Genomic DNA, 14,450 nt, shown 5'->3' with positions numbered 1-14,450 from the left:
AGAAGATGTCAGTGCAGTGTGATCATCAGTAAAATGTCAGGAACAGTTATGTCTCCTGATGATGTGAGTCATCTGAGCTTTGGGGAGGTAGAGAGAAGTTCTAAAACCATTGAGTCACGCTTGTCAAACCATCACTATTTCTGATGCAGTATTAAATTGTTAACCAGCACATGGATAACTTTTCTTTCCCACTGACTTTGCAAGTGTAAGCTAATGAACTATCTAAACTGCTACAGTGCTAACTAGTTAGTACTACCCAAAGAGCTTAGGCAGTGGGTTGGTATAGAAATGAAATAAAAATTAAAGAAACAACAATAATATATTGTAGTAGTTGCCGGAAGACCAATGTTTTCCCCTTATGTGGTTTGTCTGCATTAACAAAGGAGCTGAAGAATGTTCTCTGAAATAAAGACACCACATGCAGAAAACTGGCAGACTAAGGTTGTGTATGTATTGGGTTGTGTGTGTGGAGGCAATCCTATAATAATCACAGGTTGGATCTAGTGCTGCATCATAAATGCATGTGTCTAGTTCATGATTTAGTATTGACCAAGGCAGCTTGCATTTACTTCAGTGAGCTGCTTTGGTGCTTATGCAACTAGCTACCAAGACAGTTTTGCTAAATGTGATGCTTCAAAATTTTGCAGGAATGCTTCAAAATTTTGCTGGAGTACTTCTGGCCATGTTGCTATTTCTTTTCAGATAAATTTGAAATTCATACTTAAATTAATTTCCTTGGCAAGAAGGAATGGCTGAGTAGCATCTATAGCATCAGAAGAATCACAACTTTTTTAAAGGTGTCATGCTTCTTAAAATGGCCTGTAATTATGCAAGAGTTTACAGAGTGGAGCTTTACTGTGCTCGCTTGCTCGTGCGCGCGCTCTTTCTCTCTCTCTCTCTCACTCACTCTGTGTGTGTGTGTGTATCCAAACATGCACTAAATGATCACATCTGCTTACCAAATTTCTGAATCTATTCCAACCCAGATATTCTCTGAGGCACTGTCCACAAATTGTGTGAGAGTTGCTTCCTTTAAGAGATTTAAGTATTGCTAGTAGTGTTAAGTTCCTCCCTGATCTCTTCCACTATATTTGCTGTGTTTTCATTGGACCCATTTCCAGTGGAACTGTTTCATTTATCATGGTGTTGTGTTTCTTTTTGTTCCCTTTGAACTTAAATATGGACCCATCCACTCCTAATCTATCCATTTTATTTTGATCAATTCTTCAGAGAGTGGGAGTGAGTGCTAGCATCTGAGATGTTCAGTTTTTCTTTGTTCTCTTTACAGTAAGAGGGGCTAAAGGTTTATTCTTTAAAACAACTTTGGGAGCTATAGTGTAATTATCATACTGCTTTAGCCTTTTTCAGTAATCGGAGCACTCCACATATAATCCTTCTGTAAGCTTTAAAAAATGCTATAAAGGAGTGAGCAAATTGTGGCAATCCAGATGTTCTGGCCTACAAATCCTATCAGTTGTAGCCAACATAGGCAATGGTGAAGGATGATGGGTGTTGTAGGCTAAAAAACAAGGAGGGCCAGAAGTTGCTCACTCCCACTTGGTAAGGTAGATCAGTATTATTTCCTGTACTGCAGATTAGAGTGGGCTAGAGTTGAGAGACATTGTCTTATGGTCAGCTAGTGAGAGCTGGGCTAAAATAGAATCAAACACTTCACAACCCCCACACCTAGCCAGAACACTATCATGTGTACTGCTTTGTTCTTATAAAGTTCAAGAATTTCTAGATTTGATTACCATGTGAGAGAGCATGTGTGAAAAGAGTGACTTGGCCAGAAATCCATGCTGAATGATTAACGGGCTTGATTCTGCTTTACCTATTTTTGTCCTATTAAGAACCCGATAAAGGGCATCCTTCAGCTGTAGCTTTTTCTCTGCAAATAAAGAAAATGCTAATTGTTACCAAGTAAAGGCCTAACTGTACATGATGCCATTAACACTCATGTGTGTGAGCTTTTAGAAAAACTGTGGTGCATGTTTTTCTAGAACTATAGCTTTTTGAAGAAAAAGGAAAATGTTACACTTAGTAGTCTCTACACCCATAAAATCAACCATATCATTTATCTTCATAATACTTGCCTTGAAGAGGAAGTTTAGACCATCCTGTGATGTTTGAATGTAACTGGCACCTCTGTTTGTTTTGGATTGTAATTTCTATGAGGCCCAGCTGGCATGGGCACTGGTCATGGATTGCTTCCAAAAGGTCTGAAGGCACCAAATGTTGTACTTGTGTGTTTAAAAACTTGGGTTTTTTTTAAATAAACAAAGGATGCCCAGATAACTTTTTTTTCTCAAGATGTCATCCCTAGACTGTTCTGAATTCTTTATGCTGGATTTTTTGTTTTGTTCTTTTCAGTCTCCTCCAAGCCAGGAACTTGTGTGAAGGTACTGACAATTGAGCCCCCAGGTAACTCACGGCTGCAGGAAGACCTGGCTCTGCTAGCAGACTGTGCCCTGCCAGCTGAACTCAGGGTAGGAATTTTCTCCCCCTTATTTGTTGAATCCTTGTAGTTGAATCCTTTCCATTTTGTTCATTTTGCTCTGTTTCTTAAACCTTGCAGCTGCAATTTGGTAGCTGTTGATTTTTGCCAGCTCCCATGGAGTGAGGGCATCTAACCTCCAGGGTGCCCGGATAGTCTTCTGTTGTTCTCTGCTTCCTTCCCTTCCTGTAGATAATAAGCTTCAGAACTCATGTCTGCACATTACTGTGAGAAAGACACACTATAATTCTGTGCTTCAAGTCTACTACTGAATGTGCGTGGGAGTGCATGTGAGGGTCGAGGGGAGAGAGGTTCCTGCCAAAAGAAATGAATTGGATGTGTGTCTGCCTTTTTGGAGCTCACTCCCCTTGATAGTTTTCAGTGTGGATAGTGGGTGAGGAAGAGCCTTAAGGCAACCATACACCATACAAATGCATTTCATAGTTTTAAGAGTAATAGAAGGTTCTAACTTCCTTTTTGCCCGAAAACACTTAAACTCTAGTGAAAAGGATTTCTGTCTTTGATTTTCCAGTACTATACTGATCTTACCTTTCCCTTTTCTTTGGCTTTCTGATATTCCCCTACTGCATAATCATCTTGTGCCATCATAAATATCCCCTGACTTACAAAGGCCAGATGCTTGTGATGTTTTTAGTCTGAAGTAGGAGGTGTCTTTCTCATGAGGAATCCAAATGCTGTGGTCTTTCCTGACGAATGAATCCTTTGCTGAAGTTGCTGGCCTGCTATTGCCAAACCTTCTCAATCTGTCTTACTTTCTATGAATATTTCATGAAAGGTAAAGGAAATGTGGTCAAGCACATTCTTGGCATCAATTTTTAGTATTGCCAGCTCAGATAATTTTAGTTTGTGATAGGCCTTAGTTTGTGATAGCAAAAGTAATCTTCATGTTTTTCTGTAAAATTCAAATGTTTCTAGCCTCCAGTGATAGTTGAGAAACCAAAACATAAGGATATGCATTTGTTGTATGCATTTAGAACTTCTAGTGTTAGGAATGTGAATTTGGATTAGACAGTCAATACCCTCACCCTTTGTTCTTTTGAAATAAAAGGTTAGGTATAATATTCCCTGCAAGAAGATTATAGTTATAGTATAGTCCAGGTTATCATGTTTCTGTGAGAACAGTCATTAATATGCGTATATGGGTGTTGTGTTCTTGTGTTTACATTTCAGTGTTCAAAAGTGAACAGGTACAGAACACAAACTGTTTGCCCTACAACCTCTGAACAAATAATGAAAATGATAGAGTGTTCTGATGGCTGCTACGTTTAGCACATTTTTTGGGCTATATGCAGTCTTCCTATCTATTCCATTACCATTTTAAACACACACACACACACACACACACACACACACACACAGCATTCCCATAGTTCTCTGAATTTTAATGTTATCCTAACTCTCATAGTTACATTTAATTCAATTTAATTATTTAATTTAATTTAATTTAATTTAAAACAACTATATGCTGCCTATCTTGCCATAGCATCCTTAGGCAGCTAACAATCAGAGGTCAACAGTGGTAAAATAACATGGTAGTAAAATTCAGTTCTAAAATCCCCAGACCAACACATATATACACCTTATTTCTACTGACCCAAAATGTTTAAATCCTATGTCTGTTTTGTCGGAAAGAAGTCCTACAAGCCCATCATGCTCCAGGAAGCCATTGCTGTCTGGGGGATGCTGGGAGCTATTTTTTTCCTATTGAAACATACATAGGATTGTGCTCACCTTTTTTAATACAGTGAAACAACAGAAATTTATTTATTTAATTTCAGTACTGCCCAGTAGCCTTGAAATTACCTCTCCTTACCGTTAGCTGATAATCCAACCTTTCCATCATCAAGCAGTATCTATTCAATATAATTCAGTTGTACACATGGATTAAGTCATAGATTAAGAGCAAACAAATGTTCACGAGATGGGGTGGGTGGACTAGGGAGAAAACAGATCTTTGGTTTTCCAAACAAAGGACTGGATGTAGAATCTAGCATCTGCATTTCTCCTGATATTGGAAGATTCCGTCTTCCTCCACCGCAGTGCTTTCCCCATTCAGTCAGATAGCCTGGCACTTTGTATAGCACTATCAGGGAGCTGGAAGGACTGTCATGAAGAGAAGGAGGCAGGGAAGTCTACTTCCACCAGTGCAGTTGTATCCGGCTTAAATCTAGGAAGTCTCATGGGTTTTCTTAGCAGGAGAGCTGCTTCTTCAGGAAAATAGCATTTAGAACAGAAACTGAGTACTATCAATCGTAAGATGTTGCTGCTGTTTCCCATTCTTTCTTAATCTGGTCATTGTGATAGGATATCCCTTAGATGGGGTGCTGTCCCACCCATTTCTGTGAAGCACTGTATTAGCACTTCTGGTGTCATACAGGGAAATGGTAAATGTGAGATTTAATGTTAGAAATTTGTTGAGGTGTTCTGAAAGGGTGAGGAGATGATGCTCACCATTTATCCAGCCAACATTGCCCTGTGTAGTCTTTCTTGATTCCTAGCACTTGCAGAGTATAAGAGGCAAGACATTGGAAACAAGGTTGAAACTCCCTGAGAAATGGGAGTGGAAAGAAAGAACGTTTTACATGCATAATCTTCTTTCCATCTTTTAAAAAGTTCTTGTACCTGAAGTTACGGAGGCTTAGGATATGTTTTCATATATTTGTACAAAAATCAGTGGATATGTATATGTATGGAATGTGGACAAGCATGCCTCCTTTTGACTCTGGCCCTTCCTACATTACATTTATGGCCCACTTTTGTTCTTCAAGGGATCTGAGGCAGTATACAGCTGGCTTGGAGTTTACCTACAGACCTGGAAACTCACCAATAAATAGATTTGGCATTTTGAAAGAGTTCCTATGTTATGTCATTTGTGCTTTCTGCCTGTTATTGTCTTACGATGTAATACAGTTCTGAATCAAGATGCAGGTGCTTCAAAATCTCTAGAAGTAGTTCTGCAGTGAATAATTTTATTTATACAATGCAGCTGCTAACATGTATGATGTGTTAACAAAAAGATGTTGACTGATTCTGATTCACTGACTGATTCTGATTCATCATGGTATTCAAGATTCAAGACTCTTTGTTATAAAATCCGTATGCTGGACCATATTCTCAAGCACCCTGTGCCTTTTTCACTAGGAGACTCTCAATGTAGCTTTGCTTGTATAGCTGTCTTTGTTTATAGACAACTATAAAGCAGTGGCAGCTTTCTCTTAATTCCAAAGCTGAAACTCCCGAGAACTGTTTCTTATTTTTTCTCTTAACTTGGAACAAGTTTGTGGCCATCTTGTCCTGGGATGATAAATCAGCTACTATTTGCAGACCCAAGGGACATTTTTAGTTGCCTAGGTTAGAAGAAAAGATGTATTCCACACAGTAGCATTGCTGGTGACTGAAGTATATTTGCTGCAGGATGTATCATAATTAGGAGAAATGTTTGGGAAACCTTTGCTAGTTCTTGTTTCCCCCTCTGGTATGAAATCCTGGGAGATGTTATATGGCACTCTCATGTCCAGGATACTCTTTGAAAAAATATTCAGCTGAGGACAGACTAAGCATGGGCGGGGGGTCCTGTCCCACAGTAAATAATTACAGGCATCATTGTTTACCTGTTCAGATATTAAGGGAAGCTATATGAGAGCCAATGTGGTGCAGTGGTTAAGAGCATGGGATTGGGACTCAGAGGATCTGGGTTCTAGTCCCCGCTCAGCCATGGAGCCAACTGGGTGACTTTGGGCCAGTCACACACTCTCAGCCCAACCTACCTCACAGGGTTGTTGTTGTGGGGATAAGATGGAGGAGGAGAATGATGTAAGCTGCCTTGAGCCCTTTGTAGGAAAAAGGCAGGATATAAATCGCAATATAAATAAAATGATGAATTAAAAACATATTGACTTAATCACTGAGTGCTAAGGAGGTAAAGGGTGGCATGAGGATGGAGCACAAAAGGCTTGTGCATAGCCTCTGTTTTACAGAGTTTTGTTAACTCTGATTATTGTTGACTTTCTGAAAGTTGCCAGGCTTTCAATGTGTAAAAACTTAAGAGTCAAGGCTGGATCAGAACAAGAGTCCATCTGGTTTTCATGCAGTTTGTGGAAGTTATGTCAGGATTTATCACTTTAATATAGAGGAACCTACCTTAACTGTGCAATAGTTATTTATTTAAAACTTGTCAGTTTTATATGGATTCTAATGGAGAAGAAGTAATAACAGAATCTTTTTGTGTGTGCTTGCATAGGTAGGTTTTGGAGAGTTACCATTTGACAGCACTGACAGCTTCAGCAGCTGTCCTGACGTATGTTTCCGGGTGGCAGACTACAATTTCTTGTGTCACAAGGTAGGTGCTTATGTTGACTTACTCTGCCAGTGTGACCTTTTTATCTACACCTCCCAATACGAGAGTTCAAGATTATGTTTGGTGCATGTGCATGTGTGAATGATGCTCCCATTATTTTCTTTAATTTATCTGTGAGCATCTTACCCTGCTTTTCTACTCCAAGAAGAACTCACCACGAAACTCACAATATTTTTAAAAAATCCAGGCAATCAAACAAGGACTTGTCGGTATTCTACTGCAGGCTTTTTAGCTCAGCTTGGGGAGAAAAACACACTGACAACAATTAATTACTGTAATTCACAAACAAGTGTCATATACACTTACATAGCACAATCCTATGCATATCTATTCAAAAGTATTCACTAAGTTCCAGGGGACTTCGTCTCTAATAAATGCACTTGGCATAGTACAGCAAAACCTTAGCTTGTGTGCCTTTATTAGAAGAGGCACTTACAGCCTCTTCCTGACTCAGCTGGCTCTCAACAGAATTGGCTCTCAGCTGTTTAACTGGGACTAGCAGTTTGTATGTGTGTGTGGCTGAAAAAAAAAAAGGAAAATCTGTACTGTGATTCAATGCAAGAGTGTTGTATTTTCAGATTTGTGTTTCCAAATCTTGAAAACCCTGTACAGGCTTGGACAGAAATACTACACATTAGGTGCTCTGAGGCTGTACTTCAGCACAGCTGTTTGCTTGCTTGCTGTAGCCAGCAATATTCCACTGTGTCAGGCCTGTACATTCTCTGCTTGCAGGCATTTTTCTGTGGCCGCAGTGACTATTTCAAAGCTCTCCTGGAGGATCATTTCTCTGAAAGTGAGGAGCTGCAGAGCCAGCCCAGCATCCCTGTGGTGACCCTTCATGACATTTCAGAGGAGATCTTCATCAGGGTCCTCTATTATATCTACAGTGATGACACAGAGGTGAGACTGGTTTGAGTGTGGTTGATTTTAGAATGTTCATCCTAGCAAGAAGCGCTATGATCCTGGGAGAAATCAGAAGGGGCAAAATTAGCATTGTGCAGTGTTGGTGCCACAGCAAAAAAGTTAATAGCAGTAGACAGGTACTATTAAGTTCAATGAATGTAGCCTGGAACCTTGTAGTATATCATTTATGGGCAGAAATACCTGTCTTTCTCTGCCCAGACCTTGAAGTTCCCAGTGTAGTAATACATCACTGAAATGAGCCATTATTTGTAGCAGTTCCTTGTTGGGTTATTCAACGGTTTCTCTATTTTTCTCACCTAATCTAGTGAGTCTTCAGTCTCCTTTCTAAGTAGCCAGTGATGTATTTATAGGCAGGACCAATTTCGTAAGATTTAGACTGCAAAAGGCAGGGCAATTCTGTTCATGACCGGTATTCCACAAGGCATCAGGCTGCGCTGAATTTAATTATATCTGTTTCTTGCTCTCATTGTATTTGAGGCTAGAAATGATTTATATTTTACAGTACCACAGTGTAGCCATCCATGAATATTAGCAGTTAGCTCTTTCTGGTCAAAAAGTCAACACGCCTCTCCTACTGACCGGATTCATGCCCATGTGGTTTCTTTCTCTGGTGCCATGGGGGATACTCATCCAAGGACAGTGCTGCAAGGCCAAGTATCACCATGCTACCACTAGAGTGTAGTGCTGAGACATGATTGAGAAGCAAGCTAGTGATTCTGCTGTTTGTATTGCATTCTCTTGTTACCTTCAGGAAAAAGTGGTGGCTGCACTTTTCCCCTAAACATTTTAATTGGGACTGAACGCTGCAGTATGAACACTGCATTGTCATACAGTGGTTCTAGCATGTTTAGTCATAATATACCTAAGGAGTAATTGAGCATTTGTTTTGAATAGTGGAAGCTTTGCATAATACGAACTCTGAAAATATATAGTTGTCGGGACATTATAGGGTCATTATAGGATGTTATTTCATCACTGTAAAATTTGTTATTGGGTAGCAGATCCATTTCTTTGGAAGCCTTCCTGATCTAAACACCCACACTTTTATTGGGATGGTTTTAGCAATATGATTTCACCACTCTAAAATCTCCATAGTGGGATATGGAGTTATAGATACATATGGCAAATAATTAAGTGTTATAACCATCAGAATGTTGGTTAGATGGTGTTTGATCTGAAGCAGCTTCTTATGCTCTTATTGACATCAGCAGTTCACTATAGCACTTGAAAAGCGAGGAGTGGTGATTCTGTAGACAAAGAATCAGTAAAGGCTTTTGAGATGAAGTCATCAGTAAAATAAAATGGCTTGTCAAACCTCTTGTTAGTATCTTGAGAAGTAAACATCCATTAACAATTTTGGCTGCATTCTTGCATCAGCCGCAGTGGTGACAGGTGGAGTGGGAGGTGGAAATCTCATCCTCAAGAAAATTGTACTCCTGTCATGCAGTGAGCAAACCTTATCCCACTCCACTGAGCTCAGAGAAGCCACACTCTGGAAAGCAAGAACACCCTCAGAGCTGCAGAATAGCTGCAGCTTTCTATTTCAAGTGGACTTTGAGTATTGGCTATTTCTCCTCAACACATCAATACTTGCCTTGTTTTGTGAATGATCCTTACAGTAACCATATTCACACACATGTTGCACATAAGTAAAGTGAAAGCAATTTTTTCACCAGCAGACTCAGCTAGTTCTTCTCTAACTCTCATCCCTGAGGCTACTACATCTGGAAGGGATTTCGCTCTGTAGGGATTTGCGATACTGTTCTGTAAAGGAGAGATTGTTGTGGGAGTACCGTTTGCTCCACGGAATACTCTCCAAGGCCATGCATATTCCTGTCTCCTTTGATCTGCCTTCCTGCAGGGCAAGATTGAGGCTGCCAACCAAGCCTTCTATCCTTGTCTTCCTTTAGTTAGTTAAGGAAGGCTTGAAATAATTCTTTTGAATTTGACTCTCCTACATTCTTTCCTTTTAAACCTAGGAAGGCATCTTGTAGTATGTCTCCCCCACCCCCTACTACTCACTCTTGGGTAGTGTATATACAAACTACTGTGGGAATTGCTTGCACTTGAGATACTGGCTGTATTCAATTCTGTGCTTAACCTGGGAGTGGGATCTGTTCTGCTTTCATGTTTGTGTGTATTATTTGCAGTCATGTCCAGGCTGTAACACCTTGTTTGTGGGACTGCCCTTGACAAGCACACAGAAACCAAATGATATCAGCCGGTGATCAGTGTACTCCTTGGAAGGAATTTGAGGGCAGAGGGAGGCATGTAAGGAAGACATCAGGGCCTGCTGAAGCTGGTTTCTTCCCCCTCCCACTGTCCACAGCTGTCATCTGTCCATTTAGAAGGATCCTGATTACTTTGTTTATCTTAATATTCTCAATTTGTTACTAATTCATTCTGAGCCGCATAAAGTGTTCAAACCACCAAAGGCGTTTTCCACTGACCATTCAGACTTGTAATAGAAAACTAGTTCTTTCCATCTGGGGGCTGACCCAGCAGGCCTGATGTTTTTGATGATTTATGTTGTTTTTACTTTTTCTTTGTTTTTAGGATTATAATTTCAAATAAAACTTACTACAAAAAAAGAAAAAGAAAACTAGTTCTTTCTCAGTCGAAACATTTGTACTAGGTTAAAAGCTGTTTTAACTATTGGTAAATTTACCTTGATAAATGTTGGAACACCAGGTCTCCTGGGCCACCTCATCAACTAAACTGCTCCAAAGCAGCTTCCAGGATCCAGTTACACAGTTAGCACAGGGCACCTTCACAGAGTTAGCCACTACTCCCGCTTAATCCCTTGAAGGCACACACAGAAGGCGGACCTGAGTTCACATTCTTAACACAGTTCACGAATCTCAACACCGTAGACTGTTGACTGTTTTGCTTTCACACTAGTGTTATTACTGCATTGCATTTTTATCCCACCTTTTTTTCCTTGCCAAGGAACCCAAGGTGGCTTATGTAGTTCCATTTTGTCTTCACAGTAAGAATGCTGTGTGGTAGATTGGGCTGAGTGTCTGTGACTTGCCCAAAGTCACCCAGCAAGCTGCACGGCTGAGTGGGGACTAGAACTCTGGTCTGCATTCCAACACTCTAACCACTATCACACAGACTTTGATTTTTCATTGCCTCTTTGAACTACCTGTTTATAATTTTGATCCCTTACCAAGACGTTTTTATTTTATTCAATGTATTTGAAAGGATAGTAAAAGGTGTTTGTGGTCCATAAGATTGAGGTCAGTATAGTGACTATGTGCCTCCACCACCCCAGACTTTAAAACAGATATTACTGAGGTCAGAGTTGTATGACTCAAAATGCATCTCCAAGCAACATTCAGTGTGAGAAGAAAATGAAAATGCCTGTAAGGCACAGTGTATAAAATGGGCTGCGGGGAATGTTTGGTATGATCTGTGGGAGGAACAGGAAGACCAGTCTTATTTTGAATAAAAGAACATCTAGCAGATTATGCCACGAGCTGCATTCAGGAGAAGAACATGTGGATAAAATAATTAAAGTCAAGACATCTGTTTTGGCAAAGGAATCAAATTTACCCAAGAGGAAATTCAAGCATTTTGTTACAAGTCTTTCTTCATTACTAGAAGTTGTAGAAAAGCAGTTTTTGGTATGAGGATCTCTTTGGAGGGACTGAAGAGTTCAGGTGGAGCTGCCAGATACCTTTGGGAACTCAGTAAAGGCTTGCAGAGGGAGTTGCCATCCTAGTACAGAGCCTTCACTTTCGGTAAGCAAAGCCAACAGCTCTGAAGCAGGAAATAAACCAGAGCATTGCTGCTTTTAGTTCCAAACAGCAGCAAAGCTCCTGGCAAAGGGTCTATCATGTTAATGACACATGGTCCCAATTAAAGTGAAGATTCAAGGATTTGAACTGACAAGGGAAAGAGCAGAGGCAAGGTCAAATTAATCTTGGTGTTATGTTCTGGAATTTCCCTGTGCTTGTATGGGTGGCTTATAGGGATACAGAGGAGGAAATGTCAAAGCCAAGGAACTCAAGCAGAGCAAAGAACTAGCAGTAAGCCAGATTTCCTGGGGCTGAATCTGCTGGAAGAGGGTGATTACTGTACATGGCATGAGAATCAGTCAGCTGTTGTAAGAGTCTTGTTAATGAAGAATGGAGGAGTTCTGTCTACTGAACATGCAATGCTAACATATCTGCATTTGATCAGTAGACAAAATAAACAGTGATCCAGTTTGGAGAATGGACTTTGAACCATGCTATGGCTTCTGGAATGGTCTCATTAGAATCCTTCACATCAAAAGATGTTGGTATGTGCCATCTGTTCAGCTTGTTCCGCTTGGGGTAGGTCATGGATTCTTGCTGTATATCCGTCTCACAGCTCCTCAGCAAAAGCTCTCTGGAAGGCACATCCCACCCTAATGCATGCATCAGCATTATGAGAATCATTGCATATATTATCCCCTGTATAAAGCTGCATCCTTCTACTTAAGGAAGGGCCAGAGTTCAACCCAGCAACACGTTTCCAGTGCTAAAGTTCAGTCCAAGAAAACAAGGAGAAATAAAAGCATGTGCCATTTCCTTACCTCTGAATATCTTCAAACAGCCAGAGAGGTAGGAGTATTTGCAATGAACAGTTAAAGGGCAAAGGAAGGATTAAGCACTCAGCCTCTTCCTGCTGATTCTTCCCTGCAAATGCTCCTTCATTAGCATTATGAGGCACACTGGGATGGAAAACCTACATTCCTCTCATACTGTGTACTTCTGTCCTTTATGACCTTAAAGGCTAGTTTCTGTGTTCTGATTTTGCACTCACCGTTTGGGTCAGACCTGATGTCAGTGGATGGCACAGGAAACTTCGCTTGACTGCTTGATGTGAATTGAAGGAGGCATAGATGCAGTTAAGACATTCAGGTCGGGTATGGAGCAGTGATCAATTTGGCCATACAAAAGGGATTTGAAATTGTATCTTGGACTAGTGCTGGACAGCAAATCTAGTACTGTCAGATGAAGACAGAAGCCCAAACACACTGCTGAAGATAGCTAGATTTTTAAATAACAAGGGTGCAGAGATACTACTGAGTGAAACACTGAACTGCTAAAATCACACTACAAAAAGAGAGTGGATGATAGCAGTTCAGTCACTAAAGAGTAGCATGTCAGATATGGTAGCAAAATGGAGAGATAATGCAGGGGCAGCTGGTGAAACATTAGATCTGAGCATCAAGAACCAGTGAAAAGTAGAAGAATCTTCCCAAAACCATTACAGGATGCAAATGCAACCAGACGTTCTCAAAGCCTCCAGTTGCTTGATTCCCCAGAATCTGCAGGTGGGCGCGCCATGATTCATTGATGAGTTTGCTGGTTTCACAACATTTTTGGATCACAACCACAAACTTTGAGCACAACCATGAGCCAGGTTGCAGAAACAATTTCTTATTGCTACCAATATCAACAGTAATGGGGACCAATTGTCAAACAATAGAGGGAGGTAGAGTGATGAAGCAAGGCTGCCCTCGCTCCCTGCTGCTGTTGGCAGTCTCGGTTGAGCAGCAGCCCTAACATTCAGGGCATGATGCTCAGTACAGTGTGCTGCAGGACTGCTTGGAGCCGACATAGCCCTACTGTTATCCACCCCCAGAAGTGCTGTCCCCAAGAATATGTTGGGGTTATATAATTGAGGCTTTGTAGTAGGCTTGCAAATTGGCTTTTGAAGTCAGAAGTGCTGTTGCAAGATGTTAAACCAGAAGCCCAAGAAACCATTAAATCCCGAATTCATTAAATGCCTTTGCTTGCAAATTCCCTCAAACCTCACCTATTTGGAGGGAAAATAATTAAACTGCAGTCCACTGTTGTGCCAAGTAAGGCAAGATCTTAAGCAATATTAGATAGTAAACTCTCTTGGCTAGGCTGTATTGCAGCAGTTAAAATGTCCATTGTAGCAAAAAGTGTTGTTCCATTCCATACGTTAATAGTTGCTTGATTTCTGTATGGAGGGGAGCAATCTGGGCTCAGTTACAAGCTTATGTACGATGGAGCATGCCATGCCAAACATCAAAGATAGCTTTCAGCTCTGGCAGCTTCTTTCTCTTAAAAAGAATAAGAAGCCAAGGGTGAATGTAGAACTCCTACAGGGTCATCTTATGTCTCCCAGTTACCCTAAAGGGCCTCAAAAATTCAGCTTACAGCAGGGCTCGCCTGCGTCTGGGGTTTTTGGACCATTTTGGAATTCTGAGAGACTGGGCAGGTTTGTACGACCCCCCTGCACATGCTAGTCATACTCTGTGGAATTGCCATAATTACCCTTACCAGGCATGGGTTGTTGTGTCATCTGAACTTGGTGGGGGAAGGGAAGGGCAATGCACAAACTACCCTGTAACCATAGAACAGGCTGTGGGTTCTGGGGTGACTTGTAGACCTGCCTTTCTCCCACCCTTGCCTGGTTCAGATGGCATGACATGTAATGCCCAATGAAGGGTATTGTAGTACTTCCACGGTGCATGATTCATGCTCACGGGTCAAGAAAATAAGCTGCCATGGCTTGTTTTCTTTCCCAGATTGTGCAGTCTGGTCATTGTCATGCCTGCCCATACCCAGAGATCCTCTTAAGTGCATACATGGGGAGGGACCAGAGAGAGGGGTGGGAGCCTTGTACACCAGAGAGCGTGGAAAC

At 41.0% G+C, this 14,450-nt stretch overlaps 1 protein-coding gene across 4 annotated transcripts in view; it reads left to right on the top strand.

The window, feature by feature from the left end:
* The window catches only part of ABTB1 (ankyrin repeat and BTB domain containing 1), a 41,779-nt gene that overhangs the window by 16,627 nt on the left and 10,702 nt on the right, over positions 1-14,450 (top strand). For all 4 annotated transcript variants that reach the window (XM_044451187.1, XM_044451185.1, XM_044451186.1 and 1 more), the window contains 3 exons: positions 2,374-2,489; positions 6,759-6,857; positions 7,608-7,775. In XM_044451187.1, coding sequence (XP_044307122.1) covers positions 2,374-2,489; positions 6,759-6,857; positions 7,608-7,775 — 383 coding nt within the window. The remainder of the gene's footprint in view (positions 1-2,373; positions 2,490-6,758; positions 6,858-7,607; positions 7,776-14,450) is intronic.

Source organism: Varanus komodoensis, unplaced genomic scaffold (genome assembly GCF_004798865.1).
Source record: "Varanus komodoensis strain SLA01 unplaced genomic scaffold, ASM479886v1 scaffold6_2, whole genome shotgun sequence".
Lineage (NCBI taxonomy): Eukaryota > Metazoa > Chordata > Lepidosauria > Squamata > Varanidae > Varanus > Varanus komodoensis.
The sequence above is the reverse complement of the archived record's forward strand: the minus strand, read 5'-3'. Positions and strand labels throughout refer to the sequence as shown.